Raw genomic sequence first — 22,697 nt, 5'->3', positions numbered from 1 at the left:
TGCCAAACACAGCTGCTTGTCCGCCCGGAGAGGGCGCGAGAAGTTAAATGGGTCAGATTGAGCGAGAAATATTTGCTATGATGTGCGTGAAGAAAAAAGCGTTAGATCATGCGGGACTGTGGTAAGATTGCCATGGTATATTCTGGGTACAAGTAAGGACGGAGTGTAAAATTCAGAACAACAGACTCAACGTAAGCACTGTTGACACAAGAAGATCTTTTTGTATTTCTTACTCAATCGTTCGTGGAATAAAAACCCCGCCTCTCTAAGTGATAGACTACGATGAGTTAGACTATCTGGTGTGCAGTGAGCACTAAAGGAACCAATGTAGCTGAAAGTTTCCTCGGCTATGCTTACATACATGAGAATGCAACACTTCTTCTTTGCTTACGATATATGAGAATGTAACGGCTTGGCTCTGCTGACGGTACGTGAGAATGGGAGGGCGGATGATAAGCGCTAGTTCATCACAGTCTCGGGCGAAGGTCATATTCGTACGAGACAGGATGGTCGGTTCCGATTTCTGTCAACGCTTTACCATTTATGCACCAATCTCCGAAGAACTCTCACTATTTGTAGAACTCAAGGAATAAGCGAAATCTGTAGAATCCTATGGGATTCATGAAAATCGCATGCTCATCAAAAGACGGACGAGAGGAATCGATGAGAGCCATGTTCATGCATCCTCGCACCTAGTTCGGTCCTGATCGTGAACTCGCCACGTATAAGAGGAATATGACACCGCTATCATCTCAGCAATAGATGCTTCATCCCTCTGACATTACTGGCTCTTTCCTCTTTTCCACTGAGCTGTGGATTGTGCGAGGCGATTTCAACATGCGTCGATTACACCCAATCTTCTGGCTTGCTTCTTTAAGCTGTCTTGTCGCGGCTGATTCTTGGTCACCGCCGGACGGCCCATCTCTGTATGGAAACGGTTCCTACGCTGCGGACGTTCTTGTGCTGGCGGGCAATGAGACGTGGACGAACTACCCAGACAACGAAGACTCTTCTGGCAATACCCACACTTTCAAGAAGCGTGCCGAGGATTTCTACCTGCGGATCCTTCCTCTCGGTGCATCAATCACCAGGGGCGTTTTCTCGAGCGACAACAATGGCTACCGTAAGGCGTTGCGCGAACAACTAAGGTTTGAGGGCTGGAAAGTCAACATGGTTGGATCCAAGCAGGATGGCACTATGGCTGACAACGTGAGCCGCAAAGCGTTCTGAGAAAGGGACATCTCATAGCTGATTCCGCCTCTCTAGGACAACGAAGGGCATCCGGGCGCCTGGGTGCACCAAGTGAATGAGAAATTTCGCCTTTCATCCTACCAGAAGCCCAATCTCGTACTGATTAACGCTGGAACGTGAGTCCTTGTTCTATAGAGTCACAGAAATCCGTGCATACTGAACCCCAGGCAGGAATGACTGCGAGAACCGCCAGGACCCAGAGACTACAATCAAGAATATGAGGACAATGATTGACGAGATATTCAAGACACTGCCGGACACAACGGTCATCCTCTCGTCTCTGGTTAAAAGTGGAAAGGATGATGGCATCAAGGCCTGCGCTGCAGCCGTGAGCCAAGGATATCGCAACCTGGTCTACACGACGTATCGCGGCTACAGGATCTCTTATGCCAACATTCACGATGCCATAAGCCTCTCTCAGATTGGAGATGGAACGCATCCGACTGATGAGGGCTATAGGCTCTTTGCTTCTGTGTGGGTGGCTGCCATCAATCGAATCGCGAAGAAGATCAAGCCGCCGCCCAACGTCGAGACGGTCAATGATGCCGAGGTCACCAAAACGACCAAATGCCAGAAAATTCCCGGAACTGCTCGACGAGTTCAAACTCAACGAGGTAGCGGCCACGATGATGGGAACTATGTTCACGATCGTGTTGAGCGAGGAATTGTCGAATCAGGAAAGATCATTAAGTACACGAGGACATCTGCCCCAGGATCCCCCACCGACTATATGTTCTTTGCGAACATCGTCAAGGGGGACCCGAACTCACCACGTAGTGCATCACTCGATGACCTCGTCTACGCGACCATCGACGCAAGTCAGGAGCTTACATGGATGTATCGTCGGAACTTGGCCGCAGGGGGCTCATTTGGGCCAACCGTGGAATTTGAAACGGACCTCAATTGTGGCGTGAACGATAGTAAGTTAATACCTGACTACTAGTATGTGCCTAGGAGTCAAAAACGTCGGCTTAGTCAGAATTATCCACTAACATCCTTCCTCCGTGTAGCTTATGCCTTCGGAGACTTCAACAACGATGGCCTGGATGACTTCTTCTGCATCAAACCCGGGGCTTCAGTGTGGGCTTCACTGAATAAGGGTGGCACACCACCAGCCTTCCGATCTATCGGCCAGGCAAGTCGCATCATCATTTGACCCAGACTCGCTCAGCTACTAATCATCGCGACCTGCAGATCATCGGCCCCAGTGAAAGAACACAAAGAGAGGTTCGCATGGCGGACATTGACGGTGACGGAAGAGTCGACTTTTGCCTAGTCAGTGATGACGATGTCAAGTGTTCCCGAAACGGTGGAAAGGGAGACGAGCATTTCTGGCAAGGGTTTCAGACTGCTAGTAGTATCAGGGAAACTGTGTTCAACGCTAGGAGTGGGCCGTTGTCGGGCGTTGAACTTGCCGACCTGAATGGCGAGTAAGTCCAGCCACGTCTGGTATCTAGCCTGTGTTCTTTATGCTGACCGAGACAATTTCCCCAGCTACCGAACTGACTTCCTGTACGTGGGAGACAACGGTAACGTGGACACATACATCAACCAGCGCGGATCGGGGAAGGGTATTGTCCCTGACTGGCGAAAGGCCGGAGTCACGCATCCTGGTCAAGCGGTGACGGGTGTCCGTGGCAACATCAAGTTTGGCCGCATCTACGGATCCGGTAGGCTTGATTATATTTACATGAAAGAGGAAGAAGAGTGGTTTGATATGATTGTCTTCGAAAACAAGGGATCGGGGGGCACAAGACGTAAAGGTGATGGCAACTTTTACTGCGACATGCGCGGTACTGGCGCTGATGATCTCGTTTGGATCTACTACGACGGCCGAGCGGATGAGATCAACACGAACATCCATTCCCCGCCGAATTGGGGCCATGATACCTCGATCACGCTGACAGTACCCGGACCCCGGACGGGCATTCACTTAGCTGATTGGACCGGAAACGGAAGATGCGATGTGCTTGTCCAAAATAAAGCTACCGGGGCTCTGACGTTGTATGAAAACAACTACGATGCTGGCGCAAAGGCACTCACGTTCAGCAACCGGGGCGTTGTTGCAAACACTGGCTGCACAGAAGGCTGGGGCGTGGGTATCTTTGATAGAGGCATGCGCTTGGCAGACATTGAGTGAGTGCTTCCCCAGTATCGCCACTCAGAAGGCTGTAACTGACGCTAACATACTATCTTACAGTGGCGACGGGCGAGCCGATCCTATTTGCATTGAGTTAAGTGGCCGGATGACTGCCTGGCTCAATAGACAGAGTGGCCTTTTCGATGCTGGCCAGATCAAATTTGCAGAATCATGGGATCGCGCTAATATCCGCTTTGCCGACGTGGAGAACTCGGGGAGGGCTGACATCATCTGGATGAACAAATACACTGGAGCCAGCACAGTCTTCAAGAACAATGGCTACCAGAGCGGTGGTGCCGCTGGAGGTTCCTCTTTCTCTTGGACAAACCGGGGTGTCCTCTACAGCGGCGTTGACCGTGGAGAATGTTTGGTAAGGCTTTTGCTCTCTCGACCAACGCGACTGAGGTGTATCAAGAGTGGAACCTGCTGACGCATATGAACTCAGCACTTCGCAAATCTCGGCGGGCTAGGGCGAGCTGATCTCATCGAAGTCGACCCTGCAACGAATGCAGCATACACCAACTTCAACGAATGCAACGGAAGCGGCGGCGATGATGGCGCCGTCAGCGACCCTGGATTGCCATCATACTCTACCAACGATCCGCTCATCCTCTGGGACTATGCTCCTGTGTATGCCCAAGACAGCAACCCACCATATCCACCTCTCAAGAATGAGGATGAGTCCGACATTGCTATTGAAAACCTGCGCGAGACTCGTCTCTTTGGATTTTACCAGTGCGATGCTGAGACGTTCAGCAACATCAAAAACGGCTGGCGTGACTTCAACCGCCTCAGTTTGATGGACCGCCTATCGAGCAATATCGACTGGAACAGCCAAGGCATCAATGAGTTCTTCGGACAAGGCGACAGAAAGACAATGTCTGACGATAAGAAGAAACAGATCCAGAACATCTTCTACTACACCTCCCAGATGTGGACCCATTGGTGGACAGACTGGGGTCCTCCCAATTACATCGACTCGTGGCAGTACCTGTGGATTGAGGTCTCATGCAGCCTCGGCGATGGTTCTGGGGACCCCGAAAACTACTGCGGAGACAAGGAAAATCCTTCTCAAGGAGGTCCCGCTGCCCTGATAACGTGGAAATGGGACGAGAACCGCTATACGCGGGCGCTTGTCTGCAGGAAGTACACTACCCTGGGGAAGGATTTGGACGACCTAACAAGATATATGAACACAGAGAAGACTGCGGAAGACCGTCTGAACTTGACAAACTGGGAACACGCTAGGGGAGGGTATTGGCTGCACGAGGCGACGCATATGGATTATTTCATGAACACACCATCGTCGGGATCGGGACCAGTCGTCAGAGACCTCCTTGTCGACTACAGTGACGGTCGCGGGGATAGGAAAGCCTACGGTATTGGCAATGCTAAGCAATTAGCCAATTACGATCGTTACTTCACACCCGGCGAGTATACGCAACAAAACTGTAAGCTCCAATCTTCCTCGGTTGACAATGGAGGGCATCTCAGCAACTAACAATCTACACTGAAAAGCCGACAACTACAGATTTTACGCCATGTCCAAATGGGTGGAGGCAAATTCTGTCGAGAGGACCTATCCCTACAAGCCGAGCTTCAATCCTGTTGCGATGCCCGCGTTCCCGCCTAAAGTTCCCGATGAAGGGTAGTGGTCTCAGGGTGGGTTAGATCTAGTTTGGGATGCAATTAAGATCAGATCGTGGAATGACTCACCAGCCATGGGCAACACTAAAACCTAGCTATTTCACTATGCTACTCTGACTTCCCGCGGCATGAACCATAAAGTACTGTCTTCGTCACATGATAATCCTCGGTGTGCCACGTTGTAAACAGCCTCAATGTCTAAGGTAAGTTTTCGACTCATTGGAGATCCAACCATAAATGAAAAAGTCCTACGCCTTCGTGCAAACCAGCCAAAAGCTAAAGGAACCTGCAATCGTCCTCACACTTGCACACCACAAAAACACATTCACACCAGCCGCAATATCAAATCACGCAAAGGCATTTTAGGAATGGCAAGCGAAACCAGCACCAATTATGAGAGCAAGCCACTGTTGAGAGATTATTTGAAGAGTCATATGTATGCAGTAAGTCAGCCTACCCACTTTCTGGCACCCCCCTGTTTCTGGCACCTACAAAAACGCAAAAATCCACCATAACGTAATACCTACCCCTAACCTTCTTTTATTATAATATTTTTAATTTATATTTAAATAGGCTTATCTTCTATATATACCTTTTTTTATATCTAATACCTTAATATATTAAAAATTAACTTCGTTAAGCTTTTAAAAATATTATAAATAATAAGAATTAAAAAAGAGCTTTATTAAAATATAAGATATTATAATTAACCCTCTAATTTTGTTTATAAAGTAATTAAACTAAAAACTAGCTTTTACTAACTTATAAAAGCTATTTCCTAACTAAGAGATTAAATTAATATAATAAGTTTATATTTAAATTTTACTAAGTCTCGTATTAATATATTAATAAGTAAAGGAATTTATAAAATAAGTTCTAATTATTACTAGGGATATAACTTATTAAAAAGGCTAAATTAATACTTTTATTAAAAGAACCTATTATTAAGGTTTAAAGAAGTCGTACTATCAATTCTAAACATATTAATAGGGTATTTATTAAAGTTATTAAGAACTAGTTTAAGTTTTATTATTTTTAAGATTAAGGATATTAAACTAATTAATAAGTTTAATATAAATAAGACTAATATTCTTAAGGATTAGGGAGTTAATAAGTTAATATTAAATATAATTAAAATAATATTTATTTATAAAAAATAACCTAGGTTAAGGGTATAAGTATTTATTATTAAATATATTTTAGCCTAAATAGGTACTTTATTCTTTTATTATTTTTACAAGAAAATAATTTAATAATAATAATTTTTATTATATCTAGATTTATATAATAAATAGGTATTTATAATAATAAATAATAGTTAGATTATAAACTTAATTATGATTAAATAATTATAAAAAGTATTTATTTTTAGATTATACTTAAAACTAAAGGAAGCTCGATTATTAATTATAAATAAATATAAAAGTTATATAATAATAGATTTTATATAGAATTATTATATTAATAATATTTATTTACTATTTTTATTATTATACTCCTCTTATATTTTTAATTATTTAATTAATCTATTTTTAATTTAATTAAGTTAGTTTATTAAAAAGAGCTCGGTTATTTATTTAAATAGAACGATTTTATTATTATAAATAAAAAGAACTTCCTAAACTATTATTAAAAAGCTTAGTTTATTAATTTATTAATCTTAAATATTAAAAATAATTAAAAATAGATTAGTTTATACTTTATAACTCTAATTAAACCCCTAATAAACTTAATAATTGTTACGACCCAACACGCATGACAAGGCCAGGGCCTGCCCCACAGGACCTACGGCGGCTACCACACCATATATGCGGGAACACGAACTCAGGGCGACTCCTCTCGGGACGGAAGAACTATGGGACAAGTCACGTGACGATAAGAGATAAGGAACTCCGTACGTTCGAGATACGGGGTCCGTCCTTTCACGATACGGAACCCGTATGTTCAGAACACGGGAACCGTTGGGTAAACATACGGACAAAGAATATGTTCAGGAACGAGACTTGTATATAGTGTGGACTTGAGCCGGGCACAAGGACAGACTTCCATAGCTTCTTCAGCAATCAACTTAGTATCAGATCTTACGATCGCTTTCAGCTATCTTCACTGAGAACCCCTTCTGACAAGACTACGATTGATCACCGAAGCCTTACCCACCTTACGATTTACAGACATAGCTTCAGGAAGCTATCCACGACTACGACACTGTTTACTTAGTTATCGCAGCCTCAACTTCTGCTAACATACTCACTACGACTAGCTGGCCGTAACACTTTGATTGCTCCTGTTCAGTAAGTTCACTCTACGAAAAACTAACTAAACAGTACGAACGATGTCGTCCCGCGCCTCAGCCAAATCTCTACCCGGGCTCTTCAGCCTCTTCCAAACAACCTGTTCGAAGCCTGGCCGAGGAAATGGAGACAGCTCCTATGAACGTCGACTCCGACGATGAGGTCACCCTCAAAAAGACCTACGATCGACTCCGCGAGAGAGTCAAGAAAGGACGCAGACATCGCCAAGGTACAGACCATGTACAACGAAACCGCGAATGAGCTCCAAAACCTCAAGATCATGATCCAGCAGTTCGGGAATGGCCCTCAGCGCATTCAGGACCTGGAGAACGAAGTCATCCGACTCAGAACAAGAAGCAAGTACCAATGTTCAGGCGCTTCGGGAGAGGTCAACACTCTCCGAGCCGCTGCCAACATCATTGGTACCCCCATCCAGGGAGGACGACAGAAACTCAAACTCAGCGCACCCATCACCTATGACGGCACCCCAGGTACTCTCAAGGGATTTCTGATTCAAGTCAAAAACTATCAGAACTTCCATCACGGAGACTTCACCAGCGAAACCGAGAAAGTTGTGCACGCCGCCAGCTTCCTCAGGGGACGAGCCCTCAAGTGGTTTGAACCTATCCAGGAAGAATATCTCAGCAAAGAAACTCTTGACGAGTGCTCTACTGAAGTACGCGACATCTACAGTAACTTCAATGGATTCGAAGAAGCTCTCAGGTCCCTATTCCAGGACCCTGACGAGAAACGACAAGCTGAACGCGACCTAGCGCAGCTACGACAAACCAAATCGGCAAGGAATATTCCGCCGAATTCAGACGTCTCAGTGCCCAACTGGACCTCACTGACGACACCAAAATGTTCATGTTCTACCAAGGACTGAAGGACGAAGTCAAGGACGAGCTGGTCAAGCTCGACAGACCAGAAGACTTCCTTCAGTACGGAGAACTCGCCATCAGAATTGACAACCGACTCTATGAACGCAAGAAGGAAAGGAAGGAACGACCTAACACCGGACGCAAGTACCAATGGCAACCTCAACGCAGTTTCCAGGCGAACCAGCGACCTCGCAACAACTGGAACAACAACCGACAAAGCACTGCCTACGGACAACATGACGGTCCCATGGATCTCAGTGTCGCCAAGAGAGACAACCGCCCCAGGAAGGACTTCAAATGCTACAACTGCGACAAGCCAGGACACATGGCTAGAGACTGCCGACAACCCAAACGCATCCAACACCAACCCGTTCCAGAAAAACGAGCCAATATCGCGAGCAAGGAAATTCCCCGCACAACTCTCATGGACGGCTTGCTACGACGACAACTGCCTTATTCACCAAGACAGTAAGGAACAAACCGGATGGTACCCTAAAAACCAAGAACAACGAACGACCCGGATACGACACCACCCCACCACCTGTCAAGACCCTAGCGGTGGCAACCAAAGAAGAAGAGATACCCATCTACCGACCTCACCCTCGAGGATAACAACATCGAATGTGTCGCCATACTCTCTCAAATCTGCCAGAATATAGAAGAAGGCCAAGACAGACCCCATCATGAAGGATACCCTTCATCTCCTTGAAGAAAGAATCATGCAAAGACTTCAGGCAAGTACAAGGAGCAACTCCTCAAATTCGAAGAAAGAGGCCCCACACAGAAGAAATCATGGGTAATCTCGTCCACATGGCACGACGAAACAACAAGAAACAATCCCTTAGGAAGAAGGGACCCCCATCGGACGACATCCCGACCAAATCCATCTGTGTGATGCGACGAGACGACGGAAACAAAAAATTCATTCGCAAGGTCAAAGAACAACTCAAGAACCTAGAACGCGAAGACAAAATCGAAGTAATCAAGAGGCCCAATCTTGACTTCGAAATCAAGAATGGAAAGGTAGACTTTCGACTCAAGAAGGACGAACTTGAGATCGGCTCCAGCAGCCACACCTTCGACGAAGAATCACCCTATGATTCGGACGAACCTCGCGACGTCGCTCGACGACGTGCTCAGACGGAGATCGACCATGGATTCTATCCTAGTGTGGACGACACCAGCTCTGATGAGGAACCCGAAGAACCACGGTGTAAGAACATTGATCCGTACGAAGACGACCAGACAGTACAGTTCCACGGAACTAGTCAACCTAAGGAAGTACCTATGACACCACTAGTCAAAGGAGATAGCTCCTTGCTCAACACCAAGGACGCATTCCACGAAGAATTATTTTGGGCAGAATGCCTCGACGATAAGTGTCTCTGGCTCTCACCCAAGAAAGAAAGTCGCTTCTACCCCCGAAGACGCGACGACCGACCTATCAAGGACGTCTACGTCGACGACCAACTACCGAACTGGACGCTCACATACTTCAATGGACTCGACAAGGCAACATTCGAACCAGACCCATGCTTTCCTATGCGATGCCAGAACAGCAACGACATGGAATGGGACGAATGTAGACACGACCATTGTCAGATCCACTACGTTCCCAAATCCCAAGCCTGGAGGGAACGAGAGGAACAAATTGAACAAGAAGCACGACTGAGAAACAGACTGTCAAAAAACTAGGAAGGCCAATCGCAAAGGAACGACGAAAGGCGAAAATCGAAGACAAGTTCCTATGTGCAACCAGACAGTGCAACGACGCACACCTATGGGTCAAACTCGAAATACACGGACACAGACTGCGCGCTATAATCGACAGCGGCGCACAAGGAAGTTTCATATCACCAAGAGTAATGAACAAACTCGACCTACCATGGGTATGGAAGGACAATCCATACAAACTACAAACGGTAGAAGGAGAAAGAGTTGACTATGATGACGGATATGTCAATCGAGAGACCGTACACCTTTCGACATATATCAACGATCAACAAGAACAACTACAGTACGACATCACGGAGATTGGAGACATCGACGTCATCCTAGGAATCTCGTGGTTACGAAAACACAACCCACGGATAGATTGGACCACTGGCCAGGTCCTATGGGAAAATCCAGTCACTGAACGACCTAAGAAAAAGGGTTCAAACGGATTTCAAGCAACACCTGAAGAACAAGAACAAACACGATACATAGCCTTCATCAGGACGATAGAAGACGACAGGATGTTCGCACCCGGTACCGACGATCGAGGATCGCAACGACTCCAGACTATACCCGAGGAGTACCGGATATACACGAAACTATTCATGGAACCTGAAGAAACAGGGTTACCAGAACACAGCAGCTGGGATATGGAAATCGAACTCAAAGAAGGAACGCAACCCGGGTTCTATCAATATACCCTATGAATCAAGAAGAACAAGACTATCTCGACGAGTACATCGACGAGAAGCTCGAAAAGGGACATATTCGACCTTCGAAATCCCCCGCAGGATTCCCCTTATTCTTCGTACCAAAGAAAGGAGGAAAATCGAGACCAGTTATCGACTACAGGAAACTCAACGAAATCACGAAGAAGAATTGCTATCCTTTACCCCTCATCACTGAGCTCAGAGACCTACTTCACGGAGCCAACTGGTTCACCGCGATAGATCTCAAGGAAGCATTCAACCAGATTCGAATCAAGGAAGGAGACGAGTGGAAGACGGCATTTCGGACTCGCAGAGGACTCTTCGAGTACCTCGTCATGCCCTTCGGACTTACCAATGCTCCGGCAACCTTTCAAACGATGGTCAACCACGTACTCCGGGAGTTCGTTGACATCTTTGTTGTTGTCTACATTGATGATGTTCTCATCTTCTCTCCCGACCTCGAAACACACAAGGAGCATGTCCACATGGTATTTCAGAAACTCCAGGATGCCAAACTGTACGCCGAACCTCCAAGTGCGAGTTTCACGTACAGAAGGTAGACTTCCTCGGATACACCATCACGCCAGGACAAATCCATGCAAGCATCAAAGGTGGAAGCAGTCAGGGACTGGCCTACACCGCAGAACGTCAAGGACGTACAAGGATTCTTGGGATTCGTCAACTTCTATCGACGATTTCTCAAGGACTATGCCAACATCGTCAGACCTCTCAACAACTTGACACGAAAGGATGCCCCATTCATTTGGGATCCCAAGTGCGAAGAAGCATTCACCAGGTCAAAAATATGGTCGTCTCGGAACCAGTTACCAGAATTCCAGACCCGGAAGCCCTTTGAAGTCGAGACTGACGCCTCAGACTTCGCCATGGGAGCGGTCTTGGGACAACGAGACGAACAAGGAAAGCTTCACCCATGTTGTTTCTACTCAAAGCATTTCACGGAGCAGAATTGAATTGGCAAATCCACGACAAAGAACTGATGGCCATCATCGAAGCATTTCGAGAATGGAGACCACAGTTATCCGGAACCAAGCATGAAGTCACAGTCTACACAGACCACAAGAATCTCGCGAACTTCACGACAAACAAGAACCTGAACAAACGACAAGTCAGATGGAGCGAGTTCCTATCTGAATACAACTTCCGAATCATTTATCGGAAAGGTTCAGAAAACAGCAGAGCAGACGCTCTCAGCAGAAGACCCGACCACGAAGTCACGGTCCCCGAGGAGACACAGGTTATCCTCAAACAAGAAGAAGACGGTAGCCTTGTACCAACTACGAAGCTTCTTATGATAGCCAGAAGGATCAGTACCAGCCCGACTGGAAGGATGACCCCTGAGCTCATCATGGAAATTCACAGTGCACCTGCACACGGTCACCAAGGAGTTACCAAAACGTGGAAACGGATTCGCCAGCACTACGACAAATCCGCCACACGCGCAGAAATTGCGGAAGCAATTAAGGACTGTGCGACCTGCAAAGCAAGAACAGCCCGCACAAGCCCTATGGCGAGCTGCAACCATTGCAACCACCAACGGAAGCATGGCAATCAATCTCATGGGACTTTATCGTCAAACTACCAAAGTCCAAGAACCACTCACGAACGTATGGTACGACAGCATCTTGGTTATAGTCGATCGACTCACCAAGTTCGCCCACTTTATACCTTACAAAGAGGCCAGCAGCGCAGAGGTTAGCGTACACGTTCCTCAAAATCGTTGTTGCCAACCACGGTACGCCGAAGGAAATTATCTCTGACAGAGGCTCTCTGTTTACTTCAAAGTTTTGGAGATCCCTGATCTCGCAACTTGGTACAGATCACAAACTGTCAACCTCTTTCCACCCGCAGACCGATGGACAGACAGAAAGAATCAACCAGATTCTCGAGACATACCTCCGTTGTTATGTGAACTACGATCAGAACAACTGGGTAACATTATTACCAATGGCCCAATTCGCATACAACAGTGCAGTTGGCGAAAGCACAAGAGAATCCCGTTCTACTTGAACTACGGATATCAGCCAACAGTGTACGGAGAAGCACGACAAGGACCACAAGCTGTTAAAGCAGTGGCCAGCGTGGCAAAACTCAAAGAAATCCAGAAGAAAGCATCTTTGGATCTCGAGCTTGTACGTCAACGCATGAAGAAAAACGCGAATAGATCAAGGATTGGAGGACCAACCTTGGAAGAGGAGATAGCGCCTACCTCCTTCGCCGCAACATCAAAACAAAACGACCAAGCGACAAACTGGACTACAAAAAGCTCGGACCTTTCGAAATCATTCAGAAAGTCTCAAACGTCAACTACAAGTTGAGACTACCAGATGAAGTGTCATCCAGTCTTTCACATTTCACTTCTCGAACCAGCACCTAAGGGCTCACACAGAAGATTGCATCATCGTGGAACCCAATGAACCAGAATACGAAGTCGAAAAAATCATCGACCATAGAGTCAGGAACGAAACAAAAGAATTCTTAATCAAATGGAAAAACTACGGACACGAGGAAAACACATGGGAACCCGTCACGAACCTCCAGAACTCTCGACAGCTTCTCGAGGATTACCAGAAGACGACACCAACGGCCCCAGGGACGCGAACTCGTCGCCAATCCCGAAAGAAGGCCAGTCGGCATCATTAGAAACGCCAGCAGCCTGGAGATCGCTCACGACCCACCGCTCGTGAGCATCCAGCGCAGGAAGAACACCATCCTCTTCTTCCAACTCCTGCATACCACGAGCAAAAGTTTCCACATGCCTCTCCTTCACTTTCTTTCGGATCGCCCGGATACGAGCAAGACGGCCCGCTGCCTCAGCAACCTCTGACTGTATCCGAGCCAGTTTTTCATGAAGATCGAGCAAGGCGTCGCTAGCCTGCTCCTCCTTCTCTTCCCATTCTTGACGCTGGTCACTCAGCCGTTGCACTACGAAATAGTCAGCCTAAGAAACCGGAACAACGGCGGAAGCACGAACGACTCGATGCCACAACGAGACCATCGCAAGAACGCTTCAGGTTTTTGCAGCCTTGGCACGTTTTGGCGCCATCAGCCATCCGACATGGACGTTTGGCGCGAAAACACCGAGTGCAGGGCATAACGTCGCTAGAACCAAAACGATCAAACACGTCGTCACAAGCCGACCGAAGTTTCGAGATAGTGTTTTTCAAAGAACGTTTTTCAACACGACCTGACATCGTGTCAGCACATTGCGCTAGAAAGGCAAGCTTGATGATTCCCCAACCTGGGAACAAGGGACCTACTTATAGGCCTAGAGGACTAGACCTTTGAGAGGAGGAGCTGATGTTACGACCCAACACGCATGACAAGGCCAGGGCCTGCCCCACAGGACCTACGGCGGCTACCACACCATATATGCGGGAACACGAACTCAGGGCGACTCCTCTCGGGACGGAAGAACTATGGGACAAGTCACGTGACGATAAGAGATAAGGAACTCCGTACGTTCGAGATACGGGGTCCGTCCTTTCACGATACGGAACCCGTATGTTCAGAACACGGGAACCGTTGGGTAAACATACGGACAAAGAATATGTTCAGGAACGAGACTTGTATATAGTGTGGACTTGAGCCGGGCACAAGGACAGACTTCCATAGCTTCTTCAGCAATCAACTTAGTATCAGATCTTACGATCGCTTTCAGCTATCTTCACTGAGAACCCCTTCTGACAAGACTACGATTGATCACCGAAGCCTTACCCACCTTACGATTTACAGACATAGCTTCAGGGAAGCTATCCACGACTACGACACTGTTTACTTAGTTATCGCAGCCTCAACTTCTGCTAACATACTCACTACGACTAGCTGGCCGTAACAATAATACTACTTAAACCTCTTATTAAGCTTATAATACTTAAACTAATTAATTAGGATAAAAAGCGATATTATAATAATTAATAAACTACCCTAATTAAGTTATAGGATTCTATTACCTCTATAATAGCCTAGTTAACTCTTAAAAAACTAATAGATCTTAGTAATTAATTATATTTATATACTTAACTTAATAATAATATTAATATATAATAGCTATTATTTAAAAAATAAAAAAAGCTTTATAAAGTAAGCTTAATAATTAATAATTACCTAATAATAACTAGCCCTTTTACGGGCTTAAGTTATTAATATTATAATAAAAAAAGGGTTATTTAAATTAATTTTAATATAAAATTCGTAAATATTAGGAATATTTATTAAGCTTAAATTAAAATAAAAAAAAAAGAGGTTATTATAGCTAAATCTAGCGAGTTTAGTTACTTTAGTAAGGCTAGTAGTTATATTATAGTAAGTAAGGTTAAGGATTAATAATTAATAATAATAAGGAGGTTAGGTTATGATCCCATTGTTTTTATAGTGCCAGAAACAGGGGGGTGCCAGAAAGTGGGTAGGCTGACTTACCGTGTCTCATCAAGGCAAGAAATACGCAGGACCTGGGGTATGTGACAATTTTATTAAGGCACAATATACAAAGTACTAAGCAAGGCTTCCCATGTAAGCTAATGATCAACATGCAATGGTCTATGTAGTCTAAAAGTCTTGACGGAATCTCGGGCTCCTTCTAATCCTCTCGCCGAAAGTATACAATATCCATGGCACTGGCGCAGCAGCGAGTGTCAGCAGTCCCAGCAAGGTGTTTCCCCATCCAAGACCCAATTTGTTGTACAACTGCAATCCTCCGAGAGGCAGCAGAGCGCCCAGCAGACTCCTCAACACGGCGTTTGCGGCAGTGACGGAAGCAGCGTAGAGCGTGAATGCGTCGACCAAGTAAGTGTTGATCGTCATGAGAATACCAATCGAGCCGAAGCCCATGATACCGGTGCCAATCATCGGCAGGATCCAGTGAAGCTGCTTATCCGCCGTCCAGCCGTACATCATGAGACCGATGGGGATCGTGAGTGAAGAGGGCACCGTGAGGATGAGATGCAGGCGGTCCTCGGGCTTGGGATCCTTGCCCTCGGCTTGTCGTCTCTGGATAATCTTATCCGACAAGGTTCCGACGTAGGCGAGTCCGAGGATGTTGCCGACACCACCTCCGATGAAAGAGAGGCCGGCTCCGACGGAGCCAAAACCATAGGTGTCGCGGTAAACAAAGGTGAAGGTGGTGAAGAGAATGTATAGGAAGCCGTAGAGCATCGCGACGTAAAGGCACAAAATCATAACGACTGCCGAGCGGAAGAACATGCGGCCAGGGCGGATGATGGCGGTAAGGAAGATCTGGCGTGGAGTTCCTTTCTTCTTCATCCTTGATTGGTACTTCTCATTGCCGGTCTCCTTGCGCAAGCGGGCGGCTTTTCTCTCCAAGAGTACTGGTGCGTAAGATTCGCGAAGGACAAAGAAGGAGGCTAAAGTCACCGCACCGGACTATGGTGGAAAGTTAGTTGGCACACTCATGGCGTTGAAGTAGTCGACCAGAGGCACTCACGGTGATGGTAATAATCCAGAAGACCCATCTCCATCCCTTGGCCTCTACAAGGAAGCCAGCACAGACAGGTCCTACGACAGGGCCGAGAAGAGGTCCAAGACTCCAGATACTGATGTAGAAGCCTCTCTTTTCAACGGGCATCATGTCCGCAATCGACCCAGCGCCACAGGTAATCACGGCGACACCAGAAAAGCCAGCCAGGAAGCGAAAGGCGATGAGCATGTCGATGTTGGTCGCAAGTCCACAAGCAGCGGAAAAAACGACGAAAAGGGCGTTGCAGACGTGGTAAATGTAGACGCGGCCGTACAACTCGCTGAGCGGCGAGATAATCAGAGGACCCAGGGCAAAGCCGAGGACGAAGACGGAGACAACGAATGTCGCGATCGAATCGTCGGATTCGCCGAATTCGGCCATGACTTGCGGGATGCCAGGCGCAAACATCGACGACGCCAGGGGTCTAAGGTAGGGTTAGTAATTATAAGAAGGAGAAGGATCATTCTTTGAAGCTCTTCGTACGTGAGGAAGGTAATGAAGGAAAGTGTCGCGATGATGCCCAATTTGCGACTTGTCGACCAATTCATGGGGTTCTCTCGGTCTTGGTCGTCCGCCCACCATACAGAGAACTCGTTTTCCGGCTCAGCAGCATCATCGACGATTGTGTTAACGCTGTTCGCATTCGGCTCGGCGCTTGTAGCTTCTTCGTCGTCTCCTCGTAGGTTCGGTGAAGCAGCGCTTGAACTTGTTTCGGTAATGGGAAGTTTCTCTGCCTCTGGAGGCGGTGACTCGGTGACTGGTGACTTCATGCTGATATTTGATCTCTCTTGCTCTGCTGTATTGGAGGGCAAGAGATGCGAGGTGATGAGTGGTGTTGGCAATAGAGCAGAGTCGGGCTTTTCCAGTACAGTTCAGAAGAGGCGGTCGTGTAGTTGTATATAAACACCAAAGGACCTAATAGTTCAGTAAGAGAAAAGGTGGAATACGTCGGGTTCGGGTTGGTAGATCCATCCGCTGGCTCGTTAGGCGTTTCCGAGATTCATGAAAGCGATGAAAACGAATTACATATGCCCCGTCAGCTTTCGTGTGCTATGTTTTCGACAAGTGAGGACTTGGAAAAGGAAAAAGTTGGCTGCATGCCATTATCAGAGACGGACTGGAAGTCGCACAAGTCAGAATGATCTTCCTCGGTGGGCCAGGCAGTGCAGGTGGCCAGTGATCCTTGAAAGCGAGACCGAAGACCGGGGGGTCTGGTGGCAGGCCCACAAGCTACCAGAGGCCTCGTTTCGAGGAACAACTTGAGTCTAGCTAGATTGGCGTCCAATGACGGCTCTGCTGATCAACGGGTAAGCTAAAAACGTGCCAAAATTCTTGGGAAAGGTAGGTATTCTGCACGTATGTACTTGCGGCACTCGACAACGATGGCCATGGAGGGGATGTTCGTCAAGACTGAGAACTAACACACTAGAGGTGAAGGTTGCGCTTTGCATCATCGATGATCTTGAAGATTCGCAAAGTGACACTCATGGAGGAATTCAGAAGCTGAAACCCAGCGCTGAGCAGAATTCCCAGCTGCGTGGATGAGTAAGAGCCAAGTTCATCTCAAAGAAGCCCTGTCAATCGGCCATCAGTTCTCCTCACTGACCTCTGCCATCCTTACGAAGTTACGATGGCGAATGAGGGGATGAAAGTGAGCATAGTCCTTTTCGGCAAGTTGAGACCGATGATTGGGGGAAATCCTTGGAGCTGTCGTGTCTCTGCGCTCGGTTTCGGTAACGGGCATGGAGGGGGGAAATAGGAAAAGAAAAGCGTGAAATGTGATAGGGGCTAGCCGGGCTGTGCACCCACACCAATTCTTCGAGGACGCCTAGTTGGACCACACCTCGTTGTTCGAGCCTAGAAAAAGCTTAAAGGTCGTCTAGAACCCCATACCGAGCGGTACGGGAGATCCTTGACATTGCCGTATATTCCGCATTCTCCTTAATCGTATTTCGGACTTAGTACGTGAAATTCCGCGCTAAGAGTCGATGTTACACCACGCAACTGGGCCTTTCAGGTGCCAAGGGCTGACAGACTAGGATCGGATAGAAAGTGCGCTGGTCTTTGAGTTCATTTCTAATCTCTTAGTATTCTGTTCTCGCTTTTGCAAACTCGCTTACCATTAGGCGCTCTTCAGAGTCTTCACATTGAACCAGCAGGCTCGGAGGATATTTGCAACTCGATTCCTCATCCAATCTTACCTACAGGTAGGAAGTTTAGGAACATGTCCTCTACAATAGGCTCTGTGGTGAGAAACTTGCCTATTGACCAACACTTCATACTCTTTATCGCCATCATTTGACTTCATATCAAGGTGGGAACGTGTTGGAGCATTCGATAGTTATCTTAGCCCTGAGGAGAGCAACTCAGACCGGCTCCACCGAAACTACTCCAATCCGGACCTTAATATAATAGAGCTGCTAGAAGAGAGGTATCCTCGTAGCACACTCAGAGCTCTATAATCTACCATAGCATTGGAACTCGCTTCCAGTCTGCATCAGCTCAAGAGATCTAAGATTCAGGGAGAGGACTATTCTAGCAGCCGGCCTTAAGCTCAGACAACCAGTCCGAACCCCCGAATCTGGAAGCGTGAAGTAGGCTCCCAAAGACAAAAAAGCGAAGGCGAGCTTCTCATTTCCCCCACCTGACGTCATAGTGTTAGTCGGGACGGCAAGCATACAGAGACTTAGGATATTGTGTCAAAACGCAGACTTACCAGCAGCGGAGATCTGACAGTTGGCTTCCGAGTATTCGGAAAATGTGCCATGTCTCCTCAACATTTGGTTATTAGTAAGACTTTTAGTACTCTGGTGAAATATCCAGCTTGGCTATTCGAGGATGAAACAGTGGCCTTGCTCGGATGACCCTGGGTCGCTGATTGAGACCCAAAATTCCACTGTTATTGATCTAATACTGAATGAAAGCGAGTTCGCTCGCACATCCGTCATTGAAAACTTGGCGCTCGCCTTGTCTGAGTTGCGTCTGCGCGATCTACGTCAGCAATCTAACGTGCATCGTTCATCCTTGTTTTCCACTCACTTATCACGGAAATTCTCATGGCGCGAACTCACAAACTCAGATAAAAGATCAGAAAACATCCCTTTGGTGTCAGTATAATAGCCACGGGAACCCAAAAGTTTGATTACATTCTAATCAAAAGTCTTTTATACAGTTTGTTTATCAAGGTTCGTTCATCTTCAAGCTCTGTGGAGGGCTCAACTCAACTTGGCTCGGACCATAAGTGCGATCAGATTTCAGTTTAGACAATGATCTTGTGACATTGGGCCCATTAAATAGCGGTCAGAAGATATAAATAAGACTTCAATGTATTCCAATCTTTCTCAACTCCTCGGTCTGATAGCGCTTCGGCAACTTAAGTGATGGAGGTATGGTTCTAGAATCAAATGCCATTTCACTGTCTGGACAGAGGAGTAGGCTCTACTGCCCTTCATTATATCATTTCACCCCAGAGACCACAAATCACTTCACCGGCAGTGGTATATTCTACTTTTTACCGCCTGCCCGCCACATGGTAATCGGAAATACTCCGTCCGGAAGGGTAGAAACTTGGACCCCCCGCATTACTCCCGCCGGGTGTTTTTGGCGGAGCTTCTCCGCGTATCCACCTATGTCCCAGACACCCCCCCCCCCCAAACCATGGCGGCAAATGACTTCATCGTAGCTTCTCTTACTATTTAGCTATGAACATAGCAAGTCTTCAGGTGGAACTACCCCGCTTTGACGATCTGGAAAAGTAGTTCCCAAAGACGTAATCAGCACCGCAGTTGCCATAAACGTGTTGCCATTTGACATCGCTATTTACTGACGAGAACGCGGAGTAGTCCATCCGCAAAGCTGCTGTGTAAGTGAGAGTGCGGAGTAGTCCACCAGTAGAACGTTTTGAGTGTCAACATCTTGTTGGTATCGTCAAAGAACGCGGAGTAGTCCGGTCTCGGTACTGGCCCGACTTCACGAGGACAGCACCCGCTGTCGCTTTGGTAAAGAATAGTTAGCAAACGGATGTGGACAATATAACTCCAGTAATGGCTGCTCCAAAACTCTATTCAGGCGAGTCAGAGAAGCCAAGACTTTTCAAGATGAAGTCTTTGGTTTTATGGAGTCTGGCAGCTTTGCCGCTCGCCATCGTTGCGTATTTCACTGATCTCCCGGACACTTTCAACGACACAGCCGCAATATGGGCGTACATGTCATATGGCGAGCCTTCTGTGGCTGTTCTTCCAGGATCGTTTAATCGTTCCGCCATGGATGCTGTCTACAAAGGACACGCCACCGATTCAGAATTACAGAAGAGGTATGTCTCCGCAAATTTGTATCTTCCATGACGAGTCCCAGCTGAAGAAACAGGAATGCCTTCCTTAACACCACCAACTTCATAGCGTATGACGAAAAGTTCATGCATTTACTTGGACCAAAGGCGAAAATTCAGCAGGTCCAAAAGTTAGCATCCCAAAGTCACGAGGCACCATGCTTCAACAAGGAAACCAAGGAGCTCTTCTTCGTGGAGTGGGGACCCCCTGGAGGTGACAACGGTACCCACAGCTGGCAGTATCTACTGGATACCAAGAACAATACCCTCAGAAAGATCACAACAACCCCGCCAACCCTCAACGCCCACGGCTGCGTTTACTACCATGGAGCGTATCACGTCGTAACGGACGGTAGCCATGATGAGACCGGGGCACTCATTCGCATTGAACCAACAACCCTAGAGAGAACTGTGTTGTTGAATAACTACTACGAGCAGCCTTTCGCAGGTCTCAATGATCTTGAGATTGACTCTTATGGAAACTTTTGGTTCACAGATTCAAAGTCTGGTTGGGTAGGTCGTCACTTATCATGAAGGGTATATGGTTCAATATCCAGTCCCGCATGCTAACGATACCTATCTCAGGGCCGGGACTTGACGGACTTCACTCCCCCAACAAACCCAACTGTTTACATGGTGAACGGTACAACCATACGACCGAGAGTTGTGCACATTACAACAGGAAACGCCAACGGAGTTGCTGTCTCGCCACTCTATGACGGCCGTCATGTGTTGTATCTTCCCGACACCGGTGTTTCCGAAGCCAAGCCGGTGGATAGGAAGAATCCGTACGGCAATCGTGCCCTCTTTGCGTACGACGTCGGAGCCGGAGGTATTCTCACGAATGCGCGCTTCTTGAATAACCCGATTTCGTATTTCTATGACGGTATTCGGGTTTCGAGAAATGGTTGGATCTTTGTCGGGGCTGGTGACGGGGTGGATGTCATTGATCCCGTGTCTGGGCTCGCACTTGGCACTATACGTGTGGGTGGAGGAAGCAATCTGGCTGTGAACATGGCATTTGGCGAACACGAGCTATGGATCGTAGGTAGAGGCGGGGTTTGGCATGTGAGCGATATCGCGGAGAGGTTGGATCGTGACTGGTAACTACCTACTGGTGCAAACGAAGCTTCGGGTATTGGGTCCATTGGAGTTTATACATCACTTGAAAATCCAATGATCCAAGACTTGAAGCTGGGACGCCTTAATCAGGATGCAAGAAAGGATTTGTCAATCATCAAACACCAGGTATCTTGAGAACGCTCTAAATAGTATCGCTACAGTCTTTCGTCTTAGTAGACGTACACAAACTCATCATTCTGGCGATCAGTCAAATCCATGAATGCATTATCTCCCAACTGAGCACCAGCCTCATCATTCTGTGCGCTGACATAGTGGTGCTCCATGCTAAGATCCTTGATCTTTCTCGGCTTGCCGTTTGCCACTCTCTTGCGCTCTTGCATCTTGTTGGAGACAAAGAGGTTGATGACCTGCAGTCCGATGACGGCGAGTAGGGCGCAGGTGATACCCATGACTTTGGTGAGACCAGGCTTGTACTCGGGCGCATCCTTGGAGTTGAAGAGAAGGGGGCCGATGATGTTACCGGCAGAAGACCCGGCATTGTACAGGGACATGATGACGGACTTCTTGGTGGTGCCCGCAATGTTGGAGATCATCCAAGAGACAATGAGGGGGTTGCCACCGAAGAGGAAGGCAAGCATGTAGTACGCGGCGAGGAGAGGGGGGATGCTGTTCCTGGGAAGAATATAGAGCATGACCGCGCCAGTAAGGACAGGGGCGAGAACGGCTGCGAGGAAGGCTGACTTGATGCGGAATCGGTGGGCGAGGTAGGAAGCCGGGAAGATGACAATGAGCTGCACGAAACCGAAGGGGATGTTGAGCAGGGAGCTCTTCATACTGTCGAAGCCGAAGCCAGAAATGACAATGGGGCCGAAAGTGTTTGTCACAGCTGCGGTGACATTGAGGCACACGGCCATACCAACGAACAGCCAGCTCTTGGGCTCGTAGAGGGCTTCCCAGACTTGACTCCACTTGAACTCGTTTCCTCCCGTACCGGTCTGGTTAGCGCGAAGGCGCTCGATGGCCTGCAGTTTCTCGTGCTCGGTGAGGAATCGGGCAGAGGGAATGTCGCTGTCGAGGAAGTACCAGACGACGGGGGCGGTGAGGACGGTGATGAGACCGACAAAGATGAAGAGAATCTGCCACGAGTGGATGGATCC

General features: G+C 47.4%; 5 protein-coding genes across 5 annotated transcripts; 2 read left to right on the top strand and 3 right to left on the bottom strand.

Annotated features, from left to right (window-relative positions):
• Positions 1–837: 837 nt before the first annotated feature.
• Positions 838–4,892, top strand: HER10_EVM0004150 (uncharacterized protein; the record flags this gene model as incomplete). The annotated part of the gene is made up of 9 exons (XM_035473802.1): positions 838–1,095; positions 1,129–1,209; positions 1,267–1,367; positions 1,423–2,171; positions 2,262–2,390; positions 2,423–2,681; positions 2,746–3,387; positions 3,452–3,761; positions 3,837–4,892. 9 exons carry the CDS (start codon positions 838–840, stop codon positions 4,890–4,892), a joined length of 3,585 nt encoding a protein of 1,194 aa, XP_035326757.1.
• Positions 4,893–13,110: 8,218 nt separating this feature from the next.
• On the bottom strand, positions 13,111–14,249 carry HER10_EVM0001658 (uncharacterized protein). The gene is made up of 2 exons (XM_035482867.1): positions 13,629–14,249; positions 13,111–13,579 (listed from the first exon to the last, which is right to left on the bottom strand). Exons 1-2 carry the CDS (start codon positions 13,846–13,848, stop codon positions 13,182–13,184), a joined length of 618 nt encoding a protein of 205 aa, XP_035326550.1. The 5' UTR covers positions 13,849–14,249; the 3' UTR covers positions 13,111–13,181.
• A 953-nt stretch (positions 14,250–15,202) lies between these two features.
• On the bottom strand, positions 15,203–16,900 carry HER10_EVM0010908 (uncharacterized protein; the record flags this gene model as incomplete). The annotated part of the gene is made up of 3 exons (XM_035480353.1): positions 15,203–16,036; positions 16,098–16,554; positions 16,614–16,900. The coding sequence occupies 3 exons, from the start codon at positions 16,898–16,900 to the stop codon at positions 15,203–15,205; spliced, it is 1,578 nt and encodes a 525-aa protein (XP_035327258.1).
• A 3,327-nt stretch (positions 16,901–20,227) lies between these two features.
• On the top strand, positions 20,228–21,564 carry HER10_EVM0012465 (AkeP protein; the record flags this gene model as incomplete). Its single annotated transcript, XM_035481860.1, has 3 exons — positions 20,228–20,442; positions 20,496–20,970; positions 21,043–21,564. The coding sequence occupies 3 exons, from the start codon at positions 20,228–20,230 to the stop codon at positions 21,562–21,564; spliced, it is 1,212 nt and encodes a 403-aa protein (XP_035327400.1).
• A 185-nt stretch (positions 21,565–21,749) lies between these two features.
• HER10_EVM0010133 (uncharacterized protein) lies at positions 21,750–22,133 on the bottom strand (the record flags this gene model as incomplete). The annotated part of the gene is made up of 1 exon (XM_035479602.1): positions 21,750–22,133. The coding sequence occupies one exon, from the start codon at positions 22,131–22,133 to the stop codon at positions 21,750–21,752; it is 384 nt and encodes a 127-aa protein (XP_035327214.1).
• Between the last annotated feature and the right edge of the window lie 564 nt (positions 22,134–22,697).

Source organism: Colletotrichum scovillei (assembly GCF_011075155.1).
Source record: "Colletotrichum scovillei strain TJNH1 chromosome Unknown Contig00011, whole genome shotgun sequence".
NCBI classification, from domain to species: domain Eukaryota; kingdom Fungi; phylum Ascomycota; class Sordariomycetes; order Glomerellales; family Glomerellaceae; genus Colletotrichum; species Colletotrichum scovillei.
Note: the sequence above shows the minus strand (reverse complement) of the source record. Positions and strands in the feature narration are given on the sequence as shown.

What these genes read in the sequence shown, in the direction of transcription:
- HER10_EVM0001658 (XM_035482867.1), bottom strand. Translation starts at nt 13,848, where the DNA reads ATGTCAGGTCGTGTTGAAAAACGTTCTTTGAAAAACACTATCTCGAAA. An exon ending in TCTCGTTGTGGCATCGAGTC is followed by an intron (nt 13,580 to 13,628) that starts GTTCGTGCTTCC and finishes ACTATTTCGTAG; the next exon opens with TGCAACGGCTGAGTGACCAG.